This window comes from Amblyomma americanum, chromosome 9 (genome assembly GCF_052857255.1).
Source record: "Amblyomma americanum isolate KBUSLIRL-KWMA chromosome 9, ASM5285725v1, whole genome shotgun sequence".
NCBI lineage: Eukaryota > Metazoa > Arthropoda > Arachnida > Ixodida > Ixodidae > Amblyomma > Amblyomma americanum.
This window is the reverse complement of record NC_135505.1, coordinates 147331631-147355924: the sequence shown is the minus strand read 5'-3', so window position 1 is coordinate 147355924 and position 24294 is coordinate 147331631. Positions and strand designations below refer to the sequence as shown.

At 45.8% G+C, this 24294-nt stretch overlaps 1 protein-coding gene across 1 annotated transcript in view; it reads left to right on the top strand.

The window, feature by feature from the left end:
* The first annotated feature begins 10811 nt into the window (after nt 1-10811).
* The window catches only part of pug (pug C-1-tetrahydrofolate synthase, cytoplasmic), a 31863-nt gene continuing 18380 nt past the window's right edge, over nt 10812-24294 (top strand). The window contains exons 1-8 of the mRNA XM_077638038.1: nt 10812-11313; nt 12631-12715; nt 14454-14567; nt 15687-15823; nt 16337-16437; nt 17550-17686; nt 18735-18846; nt 19698-19874. Of these exons, the coding sequence (XP_077494164.1) occupies nt 11261-11313; nt 12631-12715; nt 14454-14567; nt 15687-15823; nt 16337-16437; nt 17550-17686; nt 18735-18846; nt 19698-19874 (916 nt within the window). The 5' untranslated portion in view covers nt 10812-11260. The remainder of the gene's footprint in view (nt 11314-12630; nt 12716-14453; nt 14568-15686; nt 15824-16336; nt 16438-17549; nt 17687-18734; nt 18847-19697; nt 19875-24294) is intronic.

Here is a 24294-nt window from a genome sequence, read left to right as displayed (position 1 = left end):
AGGTGAACATACACAATACATTTGGGAGGACCAGTTTCATAGCTGGTTGATGCAGTTTTTCCACCTCTATGGTCCGTACTGTAGAGAAATACCTGTGTCAAATGCGCTGCTGCTTGGAACAGGACACAAAACGTGATATCCAGACAAAATGAGCTGCAGATCCACGGGAGAGAAGTGTTATATAATCGCTGATATGCAGTTTTATTTCACTACGACATTTAATCCAGCCTCTTCCAAGACCTGGAATGACAAAAAAATGACCTTTCAGCGATTATATTAGTTTTTCTAGTAGATCACGTGACCAAAACATCAACTTGACGTCATAATCGTGATTCGGTCGATGAAACCGAAACAGCGTCAAGAAGAAATTACATTATAAATTGTTTAGCGGTCGTGCACGAATACAACAGGGTGCTCATGTATACTAATGTCTAACGCATCGTTTGAAAAAAGAAAACACGCAGGCAAAAATTTGGTGTCTGTAGTTCTTTAAAAATATCAGTGAGCACTATCGTGCCGAACACCGGCGCTACCCGGTTCCCATGAAGGGATTGGGTAAAGCTGGTGAACGAACTCTCCTTAAGCTCTTTACAAACACCCTGCAGGTGATAATGGGTGTTCGTCGGGGGCAAGCTGATTTACATCCTTATGGGCGCGAGGAAATTGTTTAGTGTGTGCTGTGCCCACCGCGGCGGGTCACCTTTACGGACTCTCTTTCACTTCAGACTTCCTCCCTTCTCTCACGGCGTGGTTGAGTTGTCCACCAATACGTGAGACAGTTACTGCGCCTCTCCTTTTCTCTAAAATCGCAATCACAACGGAGACGCACAACGTCAAGGAGCAGCGTCATTGCAGCCCGTTCTTGATCTCTTCGGGCGGCGGATGGGGTGCTTTGATACGCCTCCTACATTATAAAGACTCCGAGCGATTTTTTTAACGGGCAAGGCGTCGCGACGAACGGGCGATGGCGTTCCGTGGACACCTTAGCAGCGCTGCAACACGCTGTCGCATTCCACTCTCAAAGGCGAAATTTAAGCATCCTCCAATTTTTTATTGGCACGATGGTACCAACATTCCGCGGTGGCTCATAGTTAAGGCGCTCTTCTACTGCGCCGGGAGTACCCGTGTTCGAAACGGACCGTGGCGGCAACGTTTCGAAGCAGACCAAACGCAAAAGGCACCCGTGTGCTGTGCGATGTCAGGGCACGTTAAAGAACGCCTGGCGGTCGAAATTATCCCGGAGACCTCCACTACGGCACCTCATTCTTAATTTCTTCTTTCACTCCCTCTTTTATCCCTTACCTTACGGCGCGGTTCGGGTGTCCGCCGAGATAAGTGATAATGTTACTGCGTCATTTCCTTCCCTCAAAAACCAATTTTAACGCGACAGCGTTGAGGAGCTCGTGTCGCAGAAAAGCCGTTGTCGTCAGCGTCTTTGGCCGTGAGAGAAAGATGGCGCATCTCGGTGGACACCAGAACCGCTTCGTATGAGAAGGGATTTTCCTTCCTTTACGACGCGGTACGGGTGTCCAGCGAGACTTGTGAGACAGGCGTCATTTCATTTCCTTAAAACCAATTTTCATTTCAATTTCCTTCCCTTACGGCCCGGTTCGGGTGCCCACCGAGATATGTGAAACAGGCGTCCTGTCCTCAAATTGTCCAACGGGCCACGCGTCGCTCCGAACAGGCGTTGGCGTTTCGTGGACTCCTTGGCAGCGCTGCAACACGCTGTCGCGTCTCCTCACTCTTAAAGACGAATCTTAAGCGTCCTCCAAATTTCTCATTTTTTGATTTCATCATTGTATCGAGCGTTACTAGATTTCTTCTCGTGATTTCCGGAAAAATAAAACACGTTAACGAAAAGAGCTAAAGATATCTTTTAAAATCTATATTCTTTGAAGTTAAGCGAAGAAAAATGATTTTGCTTAATAAGGAACCCCATGTAATATCCTCTCCGCTTTTAAAAATTTCATGCCATTTTTTTATGGTTGATAACATTCTGGAAGATGGCGTGTGACACCACGCCGTGGAATGAACATATTCTGATGCTTGATTCTCCACAACTTGCTTGAGTATGTAAGTATTTTTTATTAAAATAATAATAAAAAGTAAGAAAAAGATTTTTTTCCGGCCCCGGCATCTGCAATCCAATTATTAAATTCCTTACCCATGTGCGTATTTGTATCAACAATGTACCCTGGCCAATCCCCCACCGTGGGTACGTGCCATTCAACCAGAGGCTATCATCGTCATCATCATCATCTGCCATCGATACTGAAGCACCTGAGCTGGGGCAGCGGAAATAAAGGATAGCAGACAGAATGGAGAAATGAAATGAAAAAGCACAGGGCATTTACCACACGTTTTGTATTTTTCAAGACAGCAATAACCGCATAGATGCGCCCGCGCCCTGGTAACAAATATAGGGCACCATTGAGTGTTACACATCCCCATTAGAGGACCCAAGATCATGCCAGTTCCGAAACTCCGGTTAAAAATTTCCCCGGTGGGAAGTTTTGCAAAGGGTAATGTCAATAAAGAGCTCACGGTTTATTGAGTAGCTGATTTGAAAATGAACATAGGATGGGCTTCTTAATAACAGTGTTGTGGCTTGCTATTTAAAGCATTAAAACTGCCCCGCTTATGGTTTTATTTATGTGAAAAGGTCCGGGTATTGAATTGCGTTAGTCGCAGGCCATGCAGAATGAAGAGGCAAAGAAAGAAGTAACTGAAGTGAAAGACGATGAAGATTCGTAGGTATAGAAGTGGCCGATCCCCCAGAGTGGGTATGTGCCATATTTCCAAAGGCTAACAACAACAACATAGTAGAATAAAGAAAACTCGAAAAATGGGCTCATTGTCTTGAGCGGGCGACCACCTCGGGTTGTTTAACGTGTACTGTGCGATGTCAGTGCACGTTAAGGAACCCCGGGTGGTCGAAATTTCCGGAGCCCTTCTCTACGGCATCCCTCATAGCCTGAGTCACCTTGGGATGTTAAACCCCCATTAACCGTAAAGCATCTTGAGAGAAAGCAGGGGACGCAATGGGCGCTGGGGGAATGAATAGCACTATCTGCCTTCACAGAGAGTGCAGATCTAAGGGCACCACCTTCAACCTATGAAAAAGGCAGTAGTTTTTTTGTAGTAACCAGTTCTGGCTGCTTTGGTATACATCCGAATCAACCGTGGCCAATTTGGGGCCAAGAAGCAGAAGCGTCACAAGCGTCAAGAGAAAATGGGGAAACCCATAACCACCTGGATGAAACCAAGTGCAGATCCGTGCTGACGAAACGAAAAGAAAATTGCTTCAAAGATTATGATGCATGCTAATTATTCCCTCCAGCTGCACGTTCGTCATTTCTGTCGTAAGAAAACAACGGTGCGCCGACGGAGGTAGGTCAAGCATGCATGGACCGAATTCATGACCGTTGCAGTAAAGAGGACCTGCCGTCCTCGTGCGAGAAAGCGCTGCAATTCCTCGATGTCGGCATATGCGCCCGATGTCTTTGAATTTTATTATTCCCTCACTGGTAAAGAAGCTTAGCAAAGCAACTTAAAAAATTTCTTCGTATATGGGTTTCTCTGGCAGAAGAAGACGAAAGTGGCGCAAAGCTGCAGAAGACGACGAAGCTGTGCGGAGGGTATAAAAGGCGCCGAGAGTGGTGGGGCCGACCAGAAGAAGAAGCGAAGATGAAGCGCACCGAGGCTCCGCTGACGTGTTCCTTGGGCGTCCATCGCCGCCGGAAGACGCGCCGCCGGCGACGCGCAGGGCCCGGTGTCAAGCCCAGCCCCTGCAAGGTTGCGGCCAGGCCAGCCGCTTTCCCCGCAAAGCCTGCTGCGGCCTCGGCGACACCGGGCTTCACCTGGCTGCCTGCTCCACCATCAGGCGGCAGGGCCCTCACGCTACCCGGCGGATTTGGACATCGCGGGCGGCCCCCCGAGTCGGGCGGGAAGCCACACTTTTGCCCACCTAGGGCATACCCCCTTCGGGGCGGGGTCGAGCCTCGCGTCGTCCGCAGGTGGGTGAAGCCTTCATGGCGCCTCGCTGGCCTGGCAGCCACGGCGCCCAGCCCGGAGGGCACTGGCTGCGCCTTGTGTCTCGCCGCGGAGCGCGCTTATGGATTAACGTGTTCCAGGCCACTTCAGGGCTGAGGTTCAGCACCACCGGAGCCCCGCGTGGGGCCGCCGACTCCTCCGAACAGGGGCCCCGGCACGGTGAAGGCTGCGGCCGGGCCTCACGTAAGCTAAAGAACTCGGGGCTCCTACACGCGGCCGAGATGTCCCTCGTCCTGGCGGTGCAACCGGCCCAAGTGTTCTCCTTGGATACTGCGGCCGCCAAGGTACAGAGTCCTGAACGTGGAGCGTGCACGACGGTGCGTCTTTCCACCCACGCCTGGAGGACGCCTTGCGGAAGCGCGGCTTCTATAGGAACTATATATGAAGTTGTAGAATTCGTGACTCCACAAACCATTAGTGGAGGGCGACACAACTGTTTGTCGCTAACTCATATCGACATCGTCGCCAATCCATCTATGCGATGTGTCAAATTTTTTTTGTATCAATACGATATTATGTGCATATTTTGTAACGTTCGATATAGTATACCGTATGGTATGGTATGGTGAATTTAATAGCCGCAAACTGCGAAAAATGGTTAGCGGTTTCGCATTGCTAAGCACGAAATATTGTGCGAAAACACGAATTTTTTTTCCCAGATGTGTGCGGTGGCAGTGCACGTTAAAGATCCCCAGGTGGTAGAAGTTATTACGCCCCGCCGCGGTGGCTCAGTGGTTAGGGCGCTCGGCTGCTGACCCGGAGTTCCCGGGTAATAACCCGACCGCGGCGGCTGCGTTTTTTTGGAGGAAAAACGCTAAGGCGCCCGTGTGCTGTGCGATGTCAGTGCACGTTAAAGATCCCCACGTGGTCGAAATTATTCCGGAGCCCTCCACTACGGCACCTATTCTTCCTTTCTTCTTTCACTCCCTCCTTTATCCCTTCCCTTACGGCGCGGTTCAGGTGTCCAAAGATATATGAGACATACTGCGCTATTTCCTTCCCCAAAAAACCAATTATTATTATTATTATTAAGTTATTCCGGAGCCCTCCACTACGGCACCTCTTTCTCCCTTCTCTGTCCCTTCTTTGTCCCTTCCCTTACGGCGCGGTTCAGGTGTCTGCCGATATGTGCGACAGATACTGTGCCATTTCCTTTCACCACCCTCCCCCCCATAAAAATACTTTTCATTTTTTATACCCGCCGCGGTGGCTCAGTGGTTAGGGCGCTCGACTACTGATCCGGATTTCCCGGGTTCGAACCCGACCGCGGCGGCTGCGTTTTTATGGAGGAAAAACGCTAAGGCGGCCGTGGGCTGTGCGATGTCAGTGCACGTTAAAGATCCCCAGGTGGTCGAAATTATTCCGGAGCCCTCCACTACGGCACCTATTTCTTCCTTTCTTCTTTCACTCTCTCCCTTATCATTTCCCATACGGCGCGGTTCAGGTGTCCTACGATATATGAGACAGATACTGCGCCATTTCTTTTCCCCAAAAACCAATTATTATTATTATTATTTTATTTTTTTATGTGGGACGCCATATTGTGCATGGCGATGTCAGTGCACGTTGAAGAATTCCCGGTGGTCTCCATTATGCGGAGCCCTTCACTACGGTGTCCCTCATAGCCTCTCTCTTTGGGACGTTAACGCCATGAACCTAACCGTATTTTGCAGGGCTGTGCGATTACATAATGCATTATTACGATACGAACGCAATGGCGTTTGCGACTCTATAGCTTTATGATTTGACGCTAACAAACGTCGAGTTGAGCGCGTATACTGCAGGGGACGATATAGCTTAGCCTGCCAGTTTTCCTGCGTAGACCCTTGAATTTTCTGCTAGAATGTAAAGAAAAAAACTAAATGGTGGCTACGCGTAATCTTGGTGAACCTTGGCATTGTTTCCTTCAGCCCACGACGCTAAGGTTTCCATGTCCAACATTCTTGGATAAAAATGTTGAATATTGAAATGTTAGGTACAGCTGCTATGGAAATATTGAAGGCATGTGGTCCATTCCTTCAATGCATAGCGAAATCTTTAAAGCTTTTCCCTCGCTCGCATTGAGCAGTTAGGACTAATTGAAAACCAATGGGGAACGTTTTTGACGATGCAAGCTTGCCGAAGGGAGATATGTGGATGTATTGATTCTTATAGTGAAATCTTACAATATCTGAAAAAATTGCGGTCAAAACCTTTTTTCGGTTGTAAAAGGCTTTTCTCCGGGATTTTTAGTTATGGGTCACTATGCTGATAGAGGAAGCCGTTTTTTTATTTCGTCTGCTTCAACTTTTGCTTACTCTAATGTGCGCAGCCTCCCCACGTTTTGTGTAAACTTAGTGCCCTGCAGGGGGCATCTTTAGCGCTGTATGCACCACCATGGGAGAACTACCTGCATGGTTCGATAAGTTGAGATATCCTCGGCACTTATTGGCCGGCAACGCACGTACTGTGATATGTGAATCAGAAACCTCGTGTCAAACAGTGTTCGCTGTGCAATTTTATTATGTACTCTGGAGCTGTGACATATACCTATACGTGTCTACATCGCATTTCGCTGTGTGGTCTAATCCGTGCACCGAACGAATTTTCTTTACTGGTTAAAGATTCTTATCCTAATTCCTAGTTGCAGTGTGTAGTTGGACTTTCGGCATGCCCGTAGGTTTTGTTCTGCGACTCGAAAGTTTCCCTGTTATGTCTGAAACCAGCCTTATGCCACGGCGACCATGACCAACTAGAGGCAGAGATCAAACAAGAACAAGAAGTCACGACGACGTCGTCTGCCAGTGGCGACTTCACTGCACGAGTCGCTCACGGTAGAACGCAAATTGTCGCATGACAACTGCAAGTGCTTACCCGCAACACGACATTGGCGGCATGGACTATATCCGGAGGCTCCTGAGGTCCCCATCCGGTCTTTGCATCGCCTGTGGCTGTGAGTGGCGCTTGCAAATGCCCACCTCCTCGGTACGGCAGACTCTCCAGCATATATGAACACTGCGTGTGCGAAGAGACAATGCCGCATCTTGTTGGGTGTGAACGAGTATCCCTGGATTCAGTGCTCGGGTGATTGGATTCTAGACCCCTAATATAGGGCCACAATCCTGGGACCTCTGCCTGAACCTCCTCCTGGGAAGGAAGGCATCAAGGCGCTCTTCAGACACTTGCACAATGGCGTGAGAGCCACAGACACTCGTGTGTGCACCGTGTGTTCTTATTCCTCTGCCTTTCGCTCCCTTCATTCACCTCCCCACGTGTAGCGCAAACCGGGCACTGTCGCACATGTGCACCCGGCTGCATAGCATTCTTGCAATCTGTTATATGCACAAGCTTCTATGTATTCCTTATCTTCATTAAGGGTCTTTTATATGTCGCTTTATTTCTACTGTGTTTTCCGTGGTTTTGTTCGTGCTTTCTTTCACTAAAACCAGCCCTTACCAGACTCGGCGCCCGTGTCTTGCCTGTCTTTTAAAGCAAAATTTAGCTTCGGTGCAACTACTGCTGAACCTAGTTAGAGAGCGAAAGCTGTGGTCTGTCGGTATGTAGACGCGGCGTTGGTCACCCAATGAACGCGGCGGCTTATTGCTGCAGTGGCTCGTGTCCGCCACAACGTTGTCAGCGCTAATGCATGCAGCCACATCTCTCTCTCTGTCTCCCCCACCGCCACGTACCTCGGAGCGCACTACGAGATGAGAGGATGCTTTGATACGGGATTCAGAACTTTGCTGACATAGGATGGCCGCAGCTGGCACAGGGCAGGATTAATTGGAGAGAGATGGGAGAGACCTTTGCCCTGCAGGGGGCGTAGTCCGGCTGGTGACCACAAAAGAAAAAAACTGAGTGCCGCCGCCGGTGAAGGGTGTTCCGTTGACAGCCGGTGATAGAGGGAGAGGATGCACTTTATTTCAGGCAGCAAATTAGTCGTCCAGAATATTTATAGCCTGGTGGACAAGGGCCTTCTGGACGTCCCGGCGGTTCGACGTACCCGAGCCAAGCCGCCCAAACAAGTGCTGAAGAAAATAACCGCAGATTTATTCTCTTGGTTTTGAAAAATTCAGCGACAGCTCGGGGGCTGTTAAAATCCGATGGTGGAAGTTCACGAGTGCCGTCATTGTGTTCGGACCAATCAGTGATTGACATTGTGGCTAGTCAACATCATTCTGGCATCATTCTGTTACATCATTCTGGCCCATCACCGCGGAGCGCTGTCATGGCGTCAGTCGTGAGATCGCCAGTCAGCGGGACGCCGCAATAGCGGCTGCCGCCTCAGACAGACAAAGTGTCTGGTGCTGGTGGTGTCCACCTTGATACTACATCTGGGGCATCTGTCTGCTTCGTTGTGCTGTTTCTGTCCCACTTGTTGGTGAGGGTAAGCGATGCCGGTTCTGACCTTGTGAACCACTGCTTGTGCTGCCCTTACTGGCAGTCTGTCTGTGAGGTCTATGAGGAGAATATTCGTTTCGTCAAGTATTGCTACACACAAGTGGTCGTAATAAAGGAAAAAAAAAGAGCAGTATTTCATTGCTGTCGCGGCATACGACGTGGCTTTCAGTGCCGTCTGACGAAGGATATAATGTTCCATACCTCTTACTTTCATATAATTACTTTAATGTCATCGTTTGTTTACCACCTGCTCGTTAAACGGCGGCGTTAAAGGATCGATGCGTGACATCCGCTGCCTATGGTTTCCAACGGCGGCTCGTAGTGAGAGGCCGGATAAGCTGAGAGAGCCGTCTGTGGGCGCAAGAGACCAGTCAGAAATAAACTGAAGCAATGTCAGGAATGAATCAGTAGTGCGTTTCCATCCTGACACGTGCCACGTTTGTCGCTTCCATTTTTATACACGCTGGTGGAAACCCAGACTGTTTTGTCGTCAGTTAACAGCAAGTTTTCGGTCGGACGGCTGTCGGGAAAGTAGTCGGGGCCATGAAAGCAGTCGTGGTCTTTGAGAGGGCTGGAAAGAGATTTCATAATTCTCTTTTGCCGTCATCGAAGCGGCCACGAACCGCACTGTGACCTGAACGAAGGTGGATGCATTTAAATAAAGGTTGCCAAGTATCCGAATTTCGTCAATGATAGAGCTCCTTAAAGGGACTCCAAGAGCAAAAATATCTATTAGGCGGTCCTCGATGGATCGTTTGAATGCGGTGGCAGCCAAACGTTCTTTATATTCGAGGTTCACACATTGAAGTTCGTTATATCCGAGATAGCTTTCGTATCAGTAGATACTAAACTAAGTTCGTTCGTAGCCTTCCTACGTGGTTGCTGACCGATGGCGGTCGCCATTTCTGCTTGCAAAAGGACCCTTCTTATGATAACGTATTAATTGAAGTTTTCCTGTAGTAATAGGTTAATATCTTGTAATGACGAATAGACCGCCTTTACAGTAAACACAGCTTTTATTAGATAAAGGCTGGAGAAATGATGTTTCGTATCGCGGGCATGGGTCGTCTGCGCAAGCTAACTGAAATGACGACAATGGTATTTGATGCGGATCTCTCAGGCTAGGCCGCACGACAGTTTCCTTTCATCGGTGATCGCGGAGTCCTTTTGAGTAATGACTCTGCAAGTTGGAATCAAGCGGCGAAAAAGAAATGTTTCAATTTTAATATCAATTTTCAAATATTATTTCAAAGCTTCTCTTATTAATCTGGCCGCGGCTTACAGGGGCCCTGGGGCCCGTCCAGAGCAACCTTACTTTGCAATATCTTAAAATTCTCAGATTTTCCTCTCGATCACAATCAAAAACGAAAATGCCATATTGAGGTCTATGTTTAGGCGTTTTGCATAGGTATTGAAATCGTTCTTGGGGTAGAAATGATGAACTATAGTCGCCTTCCAGCGATGCAGGCCAATGTCAACCAATGTCGTCATTATCACTATCCGCCGGGGAAATGAGATATAAACCATTGATGTATGTACATTGTACGTGCTAGTTTCTTGGCAGATGGCGACACTAGTCCACGTTGCAGATGCCTCCACCTGCTTAGGTGCACATACATAATACATTTGGGAGCGCCAGTTTCACAGCTGGTTGACGCAGTTTTCCCACCTCTACTGTCCGTACTGTAGAGAAATACCTATGCCAAATGAGCTACTGCTCGAAACAGGACGTAAAACGTGATATCCGTAATAAAATGAGCTAGAGCCACGGGAGAGAAAAAAAAATGTTAGAAACATGTCGCGTAGCGGAAAACAATAAATGAAGCTTACGAAAACATGCATGGAGCTCATTTTGGGCCCCATGGGCGTATGTAGAAGGGGGGGGGGGGGGGGGGGCGACGGTAGTCTAGTATATGCCGATATATATATTTATTCGCTAGAAAGCAAATATGTTCTCGCTCTGCATCCCTAACCGTTTGTACACATGATGCCAGAAGCAAGAAGATCCAGATGATGTTGATTAAAACCAAAAAAAAAAAGGCTTGGGTTACGGGAAGGCTATCCAGGAAAACTCTTTCCCTTTCTTTATTTCCTTTTTCACGGTTGTAATTTCGTTCAGCATTTATTCTCTCTCTGATATTTTGCAGCGTTGGTTCGTTTTGAGCAGCTCTTTAATTCACGATACGCAGTGAGTTGTGAAGCGTTTACCGGTTATTTGCTGACGCTTTCTGGAGCGTGAAGTCGGGCGAAAAAGAAGAACCGAAACTCCTCCCAAACTCGTTGAGGCGCAACATGTCACCAAACCTCATTGGACGCAACAGGTGGCCGCCATGGCAGTCCGCGCGCAGCTCGACAAAGTCTACGAAGTGCAATATTTTCGCTTCTAAAACCTTCCGCTATTCGGCTTCTTGCTTTAAACGCGGTCCAAGGACGCGTTGCTCGTTGTGGAACGCACTAGAATGACAACACCGGTGGCGTCAATTACGAGCGAAAGACCGGTCTACGCGTTGGCCGGCGCCCGCGTACCGTTTCCTTTGGCCATGTTTTTTTCGAGACGAGCTGCCCGACCGGCTCGCTCGACTCGCCGTACTTTCGACGGTCTTCTTTGGCTCCCCTCTCCCGAGATATCACGTGTCTTATCGCGGAAGCCAGCTAGCCCACTACACGAGAGGGGCACGAGGAAAAGTTGATAGCTCCTGTGACGCCCGTCGCTTCGAGGTCTGCAGTTTCTCTGGCCGGCGCACTCTGCGGATCACCCGACGCGCTCGCCGCTCGCCCAGTTCGTTCTCCGTTCACTACCTGTTGTGTGACCACCGCAGCGAGCATGTCGGCGGCCCCAGGTGAAGCGACTGTGCTCTCCGGCAGGCAGATTGCCAAGTGAGTACCAGAAGCACGAGCTTTGCACGTGAAGCAATAATAATAATGAAAAACGCGCGGTGCCCTGGTAACCCCGCGCTTTGCGGGGCAGTTCGCTGAACTCCTGCAGCTCATTTCGGTTCACTTGCAACGTGCTTGCTGAACTGTATGCCACACCTACCAGCCCTGCAACGCAATGAAATACAAAGAATTGAGCTCGTTTGATTGTTGGGCAGCTCAGTTCGTCAGATATATAAAGTTTCTGGCCCGCATTTTTTTTTTTTAGTGCAGTTGTGGTCGTCATATTTTTAGTCTGTAGTGGCTTTTTACTGAACCACGCCTCAGTGCATATTTTCTTCGTTATTTTTTAAACTGTTTTTGGCCATTTTGAAATTCTTCAAACCGTTTTGTTGCAGAGATGTGCTGCGTCTTCTTAACAAAATGTCTTAATTGTTATCATTACCCCAGAGTTATGCCTGTGGTAAAATATTTCATTGGCCCAGATGCTTCAGTACAGAGCTGCTACATTCCTGCACACTCATCGTGAATCCAGTTCTTGCTATCTGTATGACATCCATTGTGACCTTGTGCTGGCCTTCTGGACGCCTGTCTCTTCTAGACTGCTGATAACTGCTTCTGGATGAGATAACAGCATATAAGAAAACTTGAACGCCTTCCTATCTGAATTGCTGCATGGCATGGTCTCAGAGGGATAACTGCCCACAGTGTACCGAAACTCCTGCACATGGCCACAGGATAGGTGATCAGTGCAACCTATCAGCCTCAATACATGTCTTTATGTGCAGAGTAGCAATATGTGTACTTCCAGTGGCTGGGCAGATCACATTACTCAAAGGGCTTGAACTGAAATGCAAGTGAAGCATGAAAAGCAGAATAAATGACATAACTGAAAATGGTTAAAGAAACTATCAAAACCTGTAGTAACAACTTCAGCTTGGTGGCTGCCGTTACATGTGCTAATTTAGGGAAGTAGCTTCAGACACCTAATCTACCTCACAGGAAAGTGACCCAGGACAACATTTGGCAACATGTAACTGGCTATTTGTGCATAAATACATCTTCAATAGCATAGACAGGACATGGAAATACGTTTTCTACTTATGTTTCGCATAATATAACAGCACAACCTTTATCAAATTCACTGCATTAAGTAGAAAGAGCTGAAGCCTTATACTTTCTGTGATATAATTTAGCATTAGGTGCATAAAAAGTTTATTTACTTTGGCAACTGTGGTTATTTTGAACGATAAACGGGCTTGCTTGCCCAATTTTTTTTTTTTTTCTGCCCACCGCACACTATGGTTTTTTTGTATTCAGGGAGATTCGAGAAAAGCTGGCAGTCGAGGTCAAGGCCATCAAAGCCAAGCACCCAGAGTTTCGTCCCATGCTTGCAATTGTGCAGGTGAGTATTGAATTACAGTCTAGGTTCGACTGGCTGTATTAAGATTTTTGTATTGCTGATAATACACACTTGAAAGATGCATCACTTTGTGAGGAGAGTTCATGGTGTTGATCAAGCTATTAAATGTTTTGCAGGAAAGTATGGGTGGTCAGGTAAATTTGAAATTCATTCTACTAAGTGACTTAAGGTGGTGTCATATTCAGCGTGACTTGCTATGTGCAGCAGTGTCGAGAGCACACGCTTGAGGCAAGCCACTAGCGTTGATGAAATGGGAGCATATAGGCCTGCGTTTACATCATCCTTCGAGTGTTTTGTGCAGCATGCATTACCTCTCCAGTGCTGCAGTGACTATCTGCCATGTTGATAAGATTGAATGTGGTTCCACCTATCAGCGCAGTCCCCTGCTCCCTCTCTATTCGTTTTTCTCTGCTTATCGTCATTCTTGTTTAAGCAAAGCTCGGGTCATTGCACTGTGAAAATAAGTGACAATCTACAAATGAATATGCAGCAAGGAAGGGTGTTTGTAGTCGTTTGCCAAGCACATGAAGGAGGACTTCGCATGTACAAAATGCCTGGCATGGGCTGATGCCTGGTGTTTCACTTTCATGTTGTGGGTCGTTATACTGAGCATGACATGGTGTACTTATGGGTTCGATGTGCTTAAACTGTCAACAGAATGGGTCTGATATTATCTTTCATTTTCTTTGTTTTTAAATGAGCACTACGATTGTAGCTACAGGTAAGCGTTCAGATGCAAATAAGGGTGATGACCCCCCCCCCAAAAAAAAGATAAATGTATGGGTCTAGACATCCTGCGAAGTTCTTGGTCTGTTGGTGAAATGTTGAATGGATACCCACAGGCACTTGGAAGAGTGAGCACCAACAAAAATGAATTCAAAAGGCTGACCATAATTTTCTAAGCGCCTAAAAAGGATATGGTGGTACAAAAATATAACCTGATTCAGAATTCACATGCCGTTCAATGAACGAACTTTTTGTTTTGTGTTCATTGTTATCACTGTGAAAAAAATGAAAAAATAATGTGAATAAAATGGGTTTTGCACAACTGCTGTTGAGCTGAACAGCTTCATAGATATTCCTTAACTGGAACCTTGTGCATGAATTCTTTTCTTGAGTGCACCTGATTTTCCTTCATTTGTTTGATTTTTAGTTTGAATGCATGATGTCCTGGTTAATTAGTATTGTGTTATATTATTCATTTGGTTAGATAAAACCTTTTTTTTTTGCAGGTGAGTGCTGAATATCGACAGAAACAGTTTCCTAAGACACTGGTTCCATGTTTCTTGCCACGTGGACACTCTTGATTTCTTGCCACACATTTCTTGCATAAAGTCGATCAAGACATGTCTTTGGCTTATCTTGATAAAGCGACTCTCTCGCTCTCTCTCCATGAAGACATGTTCGAGTGTCTCTCTATAAAGTGATTTGTGATTAAGCTGGCTTTATTTTTTTTCCACTTTTGTTACCCTTCCCTTACAGCGCGGTTCAGGTGTCCAACGATATGTGAGACAGATACTGCGCCATTTCCTTTCCCCCAAAAAACCAATTATTAATTATTATTATTCCTGAGCTGCAGCTAAGGAAGTTACCTTGTAAATATTATTTGCTTTTCACATAGTTTGTGCTGAAATGTGCCGGATTTGCTTTTCACATAGTTTGTGCTGAAATGTGCCGGTGTGTGAAGGCTGCAGAGCTTTAAAACCTGCATCCTGTTCAGGTTGGCGGGCGGGAGGATTCCAACGTGTACATTCGTATGAAGCGGCGTGCTGCTGAAGAAGTTGGTGCCGAATCCCAGCACATCAAATTTCCCCGAACCATCACCGAAGACGAGGTGAGCTAGCATAATTGTTTTTGTACCTCCTAAGAAGCTGGCTCATAAGGTCAGCTAACGCACAGGCCTTACACACACATACTAAAATGTATGAAAAATGTTTTGTTGAAACTGTATTTAAACCCGTTCGGGCTTAAATCTATGAACGAGGCGCATTCACGAGGCACCGCGTTACCAATAATATTGCGTGTGTAGGCTAGACATGCAAATTTTCACTGTGGTCTAACAGAACAGACTGTTCTGTCCGACTTGTGTCTGCATTTGTATTTTACACTGCCTATATAGGATTTGCATTCAACTTACCATTGCTCAAATTATATGGAGGTGACAACTGTTCTTTACTTTATTTTGCATAACAGTCTCTCCTGGCTAGCATATCAAGTAGATTCTGGATAGCTACCCATTCACCTTGTTAAAGGGGCTCTGCTGTCAATTCCACCAAGTTCCTTCTGTTAACTTCAACAGTTTGGATTTTTTTGTGGATGCGTTGACATTTGTTTGACAGCAACAGACATATGTATTGTTGGGAAATTTGGTGTTGGAAGTGCAATATTTAGTCGCATTGCTCGATTCAAATGTAAGAAGTTGATGATAATGTTGTGGGCATTTTTGACTCTTTGGTCTTCGAATAGAAGTGGATGGCATTTTGGTCTGTCCTTAGATGTCTTCAAACAAGAAAGTATTATGAATTCGGTATACAGCCTGTGGGCTATACAAGTTTAAATGTGGGCTTTAAGGGCTATGGGCTGATATAGCATAAAATGCCCAGTGCAATTCTATGTACCATGTGGGTGGGGACTATGTACTGGGTGTCGACAATCTAGTAAAAAAAAAAAAAGTTCTGTCAGCTGAAATTTCGCCCTGCAGGCTAGAGACTAGGTGCGGACTGTACACGAGAAATTACAGTATGTGATGCCATTGCAACTTGAGTGGGATAACGACTTGTGGATGCGATGTCCATATTTTATTTTTTGGTCTTTTTAGCTTATGAGAGCTCCATTTTCAATTAAAAATAGCCTGTCAATCGAAGGCACTAATCAATCAACATAAGCAAACTTGAATTTTTTCTCAGTGTCCCGGTATAACCCTGTCACTCCCTGTGTCTTCCATGGTGCGCAGTTGGTCAAGGAAGTGGAGACACTAAACAAGGATCCCACCATCCATGGCATCATCGTCCAGCTTCCACTGGACTGTGAGACAGCCATTGACTCCAACCGGATCACAAATGCCGTCTCGCCCGACAAAGATGTGGACGGGTGTGTTTGCCCTTCTGTTTGATTTGAGTACCAAAGGTTGAAAGAAGAAAACTTATCGCTGCTCTCTGTATAACTGTTCTATGGCCTTTATATCTAATCTGTTTATTTTCTGTGTTTACGTAATGAACGTTGGGAATTGTGGATGTTGCATATTGATAGGTTATAACCCGGGTAAAGTCAAGAGACACAGAAATTGTCTCATGATTACAATCTCCTGGTGCTTACAGCACACCTCTTGACTCTCTATGGGCTTTGTCATATTTTTCACTTATCAGAGTGTATGACTATTGCTCAGACTTCAAATTTTTTATGCTTTTTCTATTCTGTTGACTCATTTCACCACCAACTAATACGGTTGTGGTTAAGACAGTGTTGCCTCTATTGGTCTAATGCATTTCACTATTGCTGTATTGCTGCTTTTGCTCTGGGACTCCCTAGCACTACAGTGACTTTGCAAAAGCTCTTTGTCGGTACGGGAAGCAAAGGAATGTAAAATTGTTGCTTGTTCCACAGAATCCATGACCAGAATGCGGGCCGTCTTGCCCACGGAGAACTGGAAGGTTTCTTCATTCCGTGCACGCCGAGAGGCTGCCTTGAGCTCATCAAGCGATCAGGTGGGGGTCGTTCTTGGCTTTTCATGCAGGGAATAAGTCCCTCTTGGTACTGTTGGTCAAGTAGGTGAGTTTGAGAGAAGCCAGGAGGCATTAAACTGTTCCAGGACGTTATTTCTTCCTTTGGGAAACACCTGCACCGCTAATATACATCCCTTCTTCTCTGTTTCTTATCTAGAGAACTCTTCCTCAGTGCAGAACACATTTCTAACCTTGCAGTTGACATCTGCGCAGTCAACTCTTAATAATTTAAACTCTGAAGGGACTTCAAATTTGTTTGAATTATAAGGAGGCTTCTTGAGGTCTGAATGAACTGATGTTAAAAAGTGAAATTCCACTTTATTTGTAAGGCAAGCTGAGAGCTTACTTGGTGGTGCAGAATAAACTGAAGATAATGCTAAAGGATCTACTAGTGTGACTTGTGGTGGCAGTGAGTTAGGATCGCTCTCATAAAGTACTTTGTGAAGGCAGCTTCGCTTCTGACATTTGATTTTCCCAAGCGGCAGTCTTCACATTTCCTGATGGTTGTCACGAGTGCTAGCTTCATCACCTTAGCTGTGAAGGGCTACTTGTTTGCCTCCTGTGGTGCCACGTCAGCTTGAGTCATTGCTGCATGGTGAACCGTAAATGGCTAAGGTCTTGGAATGCTGCCCAGCTAGCTTAGCTTTTGTGGCTGCGGTGGGAACAGGTGCCTGATTGTTAATGAGAACAGGTGGGCTAACCTTGTGGGCTAATATCATGCTTGATAGGTGTTTTTCGTTATTTTAATTTAATGTGCAGTGTCTGCTGCTGACTTGAGTAAGATTCTTTTACTCATGTCGTGCTGTCGTCATCATCTCTGGGTCTTCATCTTTTTTGCTCTCGTTAACCATGAATACTTACGAACTAGCACAACTTCTCACGTTAACCCAAGATTCTCTGCACTCAGTGCCCTCATTATTCATTTCCCTTATTGTCGCCATCCTACTTGGTCAGGGTACGAGCGCTGTTTTAGTCTTGCTTGTCACTGAACTCCTGCCAAAATACATGGTAGTAGCAAAGTTTCATTTCCACAGACCTCAACTTCACAACATAATGCCTTGTGTGTTCCCTTCCCAATTGTTGTGTGGGTGCAGGCGTCAACATTGTGGGCTCCCGGGCAGTGGTCTTGGGCCGGAGCAAGATTGTGGGCTCGCCCATGTCGTCCCTGCTGCTGTGGAACCACGCCACAGTGACCACATGCCACTCCAAGACCAAGGACCTGCCCTCCGTGGTGAGGCTGAGACACTCTTGGCTAGCTTGCTGTGTACTGTCTTATTGTAAGTGATTAGCTGGAACTGTTTTTTTTTTGTGCGTGTGTGTTTTCGGAGCATACTCTCACGAAAGTTCTGCTAAATTTAGTCTAGTTGGTCCTGTTCATCTAGACTGTGCAGTGCAAAACGCTGAGGGACAAATAACACCAATAATGTGGACTAGCACCAACTTTAGGATTGATGTAGTACTACATGTTTTTACTCGTACTTTGTTCTTCAACATTTTTCTCTGTGGAGTCAAGATGAGTCCAACCGCTTGGATATATTTCACCTTGGAGTGGTCTCAGGCCAACTCTATATGCAGTAGAATCTTGATACGATCATGGTTGATACGATCGTGGTTGGGAATTCGTGAAATTTTCGGGCCAAAGTGCATTGTATGCTACGGTCAGAATGTTGGGTGTTACAAACACACTCCCGCACCACAGCGGATGATACAGACACGAACCATGGCAGCACCCTCAAGCACTAAGCGCTGCCCACACGTCATCAGTCGTGTGGTGGCACAGCGCCAGCCACCCGATTGCCAGTCACAACGCAAGCAGTTAATGATGGCGCATGGCTGTAAATAATTCTCACCAGCCATCAACCAATCTGCGTGAACACATTTTCAATGCTCCTGCGTGCAGATTTATTCATTTCGGAGGATGGAAATATTTTTTTGCAGCCTTGTGAGATTTTTATCATTGAGGTTCTACTGTACTCAACCTCAGATCCTTGCCAACACAAACTGCAAATAACCTGGCTACTTTTCTTTCTGCTATATCAGTTTGATTTGAATGTTATTATTGATTGGTGATGGATTGAGTGTTACCGGCAGCAGGAAAACCAGCTAGTGTGGTGTGGTGTTGGCAAGGGGAATTGTGAAGTGTTGCAGTCCATCAACAGTCAAATTGCTAGCATACTGGTTGATAAGACTGATGCGTGCAGCAAAGCAGGCTCTTGAACATTGCCACTTTGCTGTTTTACTTTCAGTGTCTGTAATTTGGGTGATTGTATTTTCTGCAGTGCCGTGAGGCGGACATCTTGGTGGTGGCCATTGGCCGTCCACGGATGGTCAAAGCTGACTGGGTGAAGCCAGGTGCTGTGGTGATCGACTGTGGCATCAATGCCATTCCAGGTCTGTTTGTGCCTCAGAGCACGCTGTGCATGGCCTACCAGTCTCGCAAACTTTATCACATTATTCTAGTTTCTGTGTTAACATTCTGGATTTGAAAAGTGTTGCTTCTTCTGGTGCCATGCATCTGTGCAGTATGATTGCAGGTTAGCATGTGAACATTGAATTCAGAAAAAAAAAAAAACTTTACAAATTTGAAGCCATTCGTAAAGTGCAAGGAGCGTCATGTGATGACTGCAGCTACATATGTCAAGCGTGTCACTATGTTGTGTCATGAGCTCATGAAGTACGGATAGGAAAATTCCAAGGAGAATGGTTGTGATTGGTGCAAATGGAATAAGAAAGTGTTTGCTTATGTAGCATGTAGTGACATTGTTGGGAGTTCTTCTTAGCTTGTTGAACTGATTATGCCATCATTTGATGCCCACCAACCAAAATTTTCATGTTATTGTGCTCTTGTTTGCATCGTCATTTGTATATATCATTCACCCTCAGTAGAACACTGGCATTCCTGATGTTTCAACTTGTACAAACTTACTTGCTCATTGGTTTGTTTTATGAAGCAGATTTCAATGTGTTGAGTACATGGTTAGCCTAGTGTGCATGTTTTTCATGAAGTTGACGCTAGGCGTGCGCAGTCATATATTTCATATACCACCTGTTCTAGCAGTACAGTTGACTCTCGATAATTCAACCTTAAATGGGATCAGGAATTTGTTCCTCTAAATGATGTGACAAAAGTTTAACTTCAAAACGAACCAGCAGTTTCAGTTAACAAGAGTTTGTTGTATTCATTTCTTGCACACCATGCTTTGTGGTTGCTTTCCTTGATTTCTTGCTTATCTTTCTCACAGATGCAACCAGAACCTCGGGCACGCGGCTTGTAGGCGACGTGGACTTTGATGAGGTCAAGAAGGTGGCCTCGTATATCACGCCGGTCCCTGAGGGCGTTGGTCCCATGACTGTTGCCATGCTCATTAGCAACACCGTCGAGTCGGCCAAGCGCTGCCTCAAGACCTCGCTCAAGGCAGGTGGCACTCTAACAAAGCTCCATTCCATTGTGTTTAGGAGAGTAACGTAAAATGAAACAAAGGAATCAATTTTGTAGAAAAATATTCACCCGTGTGCAGCAGTATTCCTACCATGGAAGGGTGCATGGCTTTCTCAGAGCTGAAGCTTGCAACTGTGGCATCTAAATGGTTCAGAACTCGCAACTCCAAACTGATATACAGTAGGTGTCCTACTTAGAGGGAACACGAGATGTGGTTAAACCAGCTCTTAACTCGAGAAGAGTAGCTTTACCACGAAACGTAAAAAAAGTGCAGAGAACTCGAAAGGGAGAGCCTGAAGCTGCTTTCCTGCTTCATGGTGAAACCTGCCTTTCTCTGCGTTAAAGAGTCCGTTTTATCATTTCTTGTGCTCCCTCTAAGTATGACACATACTGTACATCTTTGAAAGCTTATTACAAAATGGGAACGTATTCGTTGCTCAGCGTTACTCACAGGGGTCAAATTTGCAGACTTGTTAGCACATCTTTGTCCGTAAAACTGGTTTTTGACTGCTTAACATCTGTGCACTGGTTGGTCAGGACAGCAGGTGAGAAAATAGTTACACATGGTATGAAAAGATTGGTTTGTGCTGAAGCTGGGTGCAATTGTTAATGAGGTGTTAGCTGATGCGATTGCCATTTGCAATCCAATCTTGCAAACAAAGATGTGCAAAAGACTTTGGTAGTATGCCTCTAGATTTTTACCTGTGCAGCCACTTATCGACCATTTGTTCATTTTAGTCTTAGTACATTAAGTGCCATTGTTTTGTGCTCTTTTTATTTTTCGTCACGAGTTTCCCAATGAACACATTGCCTAGCAGATGTGCTCAAATAGGTCTCTTGAATAAAGGCTAGATGTTTCCTTGTTCTGTCTGCTTGCTCTTGTGGCCCATTTAATTTACAGCGTACTGATTGGTCTTTTGTTCATTTCTACTCTCATCAGTAAATGGCTGAGAATATTCCTGCTAAGTAGGCAGGCGCTTGTTTTTCTCTTTTGCTTTGGCACCAACCGTCGCCAAATACGCATTTGCATTACTTGGTGTAACAAAGTGTTTATGCCGTCTTTTCAATGCTTTGATAGTTCCATTAAAATCCATGGTAAAACAGCTCGGAAAAAACACGAGGACGGAACTAACATGACGACACGAGCTCTGTGTGCGTCCTCGTTCCTTGTTCCGTCCTCGTGTTTTTTCCGCGCTGTTTTACCGTGGATAATAGTAACCAACTTGCTCAGCTTTCCGTACTTCTAAATTCCATTAAAAATGAGATGAGGACGACAATAGATTTCTTCCTTCCGTAACCAATCAGTTTTGCAGCACAAACATTGTTGGGACGTATACCATTTCTTCTTTTCTATTTAGTTGTTCTTGTTTCGATCAATGTAAATTAAGGCCTGCAAAACTTCTTCACTTAGTCACAAACGTAAGGTGTGGGAAAACTTCGAGAAAAAACTTCATGTTGCTCTGAGTCATGAATAGGACAGCTCGAAATTGCTCTAAAGTTTTGGCACAGTGGTAACAGCAGCAAGGAAACATAACATGTTTGATGTTTTCAAAGATTACTGCGGTTGCAGGTTACAGGTGTGGCTTGCTAGGAATGCAAAGTGTGACATACGACAGAAAGTCTGAGATTTACATGAAAAGTTATCCATATCATATAGCATGCGATACTAAGCGTGAACTATCTTTGCATCGGTAGTCTCAGTGTCTCCTGAAATATTGATGTCCACATTGGCACTCACAGAGCTGTGTTGCAAGTTTGGTAAGCTCTGTTCACAGCTGAGAGACTTCCATGATAAACAGGTTATGAAAGTTGTTTTTTGCTACCCTTGTCCAAAACCACTTGGTGTATTGATTGTTATTAATTAGTTTGTGCCTGCAGTTTGTGCCTGCATGCTCAGGAAAGACATCGTTAGATGTCTTAATTAGTTTCTTCATTCTTTATGTCGTCTATCATTTGTTATGCATTCTTTGCATCTGCTTGGAATTCTTACATGTGCACTTTCTAAACATCATTTTCTCATCTTCCCTTTCAGCAATAAGCACATGGTAGGTATCTTCCAACCAGTCACATGCAGCTGAAGTGGTCTGGTGTACACATCAACAGCTTCTTTTGATGCCTTGATTTATACCAATAAACGCATATTACATAGCACTTGCTACCATTGTTTTCACGTGTAGTGAGTATGACTTTTCCTTTCATAAGTTGAAGGCGTTTTTTCTGTTATTTAATACTGTTTTGCGCAGCGTTAAACCTACATCGCTAGCTGAGGGTACATGTTTCTGACTGCACTCAAATATATGTTTTACAATCTTAAGTGCTTGTGGTGTTACTCTTTAACATAAGCTGAAATGTTTTATTTCATGCACGCACACGCGCGCAAGTCTGTCTACTTCAACAAACTGCTGAACACTGTTTCTTTGGGTGCAAGTGTACTGATTTCTGCCGAAAACATCTTAATCTCTAGAATTTTAACTACAACTGCGAACACTTCATTCTGAGGTGAGACACAAACAAGATACTGCGTTTCCTTTCAAGCAACTACTGGGGCACCTTGTCTTTCAAAATAATGCTGCAAAGGGGTTGGCTTTAAAACACTCTTCATGACTTGCACTCTGCAGACCATCCACACCCAAGTTGCATGGAACATGGAAGTTGGCTTGTGCATGCGCCGTCGTAAGTTTATGAAGCATGACTTTGGCAAGAAATCTGTGTTCCTTTGAGTCTGGTGGGGTGCATTTTTTTAAATATAATGTGCACTGTATAACTTCTTGTGCTGTTTTTCTATAGTCTTTTGCACAAATTTTTGACAGTCAATGCACATATTGCTGCAGTTTATTTTGTATTTTTGTAAGCGTGCGAAGGTAGGGGGGCAGGTGAAAGTGATCAGTTAGAAAAGTTCGTACATTGCTGTGCTAGTGAAGGGGCCTTAAATTTATTCAGATCTACTTATGCTCATGCTATTGGGGCTATTTGTTTATCACCCCGGGGCATACCAATAAAGAATTGAACAGTTTCTGAAAACTTAGTAGGTGGAGAAAACTGATCCTACAACAAAGTTTCGCTACATATTGTGAAAATCTCTTCTCAAGAAAATTATTTCTCTTTCCGCATGACCTTCCAGCTACACTCGGAAAGAAGCAAAAAAGGTTTTATTTTGGTACTGTCGCCGTCACTCTCTGGGAATTGCCCCTTTTGCAAAATTCCATGATCTCAACAAGGATGCTATAGTCGCCCTGGGACTCGCACAATCCGTTGCTTGGCCCCAACGCGAATGCAGTTCCGCTACCTCCGGCCCAGCTACTGTGCGCCGGTGTCGAAATCTACGCTGAGGGCGTTTTATAGCCCACAATTCCACTTCGTGAGCGGAGTCTCCTCGCTTAGAATTCCGCGCAGGGCCGTTCGCGGTGATTCTCATACCCGACCTTGGCGTTAATTGTTTCGCCCGGTTTCCGTGCGAACTCCTCGTGAGCGACTTCCAGGCACGTACAACGATCGTCTTATCCGACGTGAAGTTTGAGCATGAGGCCTCGAAAGTTAATGGTGCTTCCTTAGACATAGCTAGTAAACCGGCAAAATTAAAATTAAAAATCAACGTAATGCAAAAATAAACCGTAAAATAAAAACGTTGCGGTGCGTTCTTTACTGTCTTTTGGTGCCAGCATAGTTTCTAGATAAAACACAAGCTTGGAATTAAAATTCCGACGACTGGATTCTTGCGGAGTGATTGCGCAAATGTGTCGCATTTCTATTTTTGTTTTCGTGAACCTTCCCGCATAGTCTTTTAGCCGGGCGTTGGGAATTAGGTTAACAGCCGCTCGTGTCCATTGACCGGCCTTTGCTGTCATGCCGTGTTTGCGTCAAGCGGCCAGAACCTTTGGTCACGGATCGCGGCGTCGTCTGCTCAACGTCATGGAGGACGAGACAGACGTAAATAGCTGGACAAATGAGCACCAACTACTTGGCAGCTCGGGATACGTGGCGCCCCCAATGCACTCGACCCATTCTTTGTACACTGATCAAGTGAGAGCGAAAATAGCAAATGCAGCGCCTCCCTCTCACAAAGGGCGACTTGTTGAGTGTTCATTGAGCAGTTACTGCAGACTTGAGTTCCGCCCGTTTCGCCGTCCCTCGCTTGGGAAAGTTGGCGCCGCGCGCGCCATATTTGTTTTTTTTTTTTGTTACTTTCTTGGCGCCTCCCTTGTAGCAGACGAAATCCGGGCGGCGGTGATAGCGTCGCGTCCCGCCCAGTCCAGCCCATCCTATCGCCTCCCGCTCATATCTGCGAGGCTTCCCGCAGCGTCCATCGTCAAGAAAACGCTCGGCTGACCGCTTCGACCCGACCCGGGAATCCGCCGGCGAGACTGAAACCATGGTAATTGCTGACGCCGTTGCATGCCTCG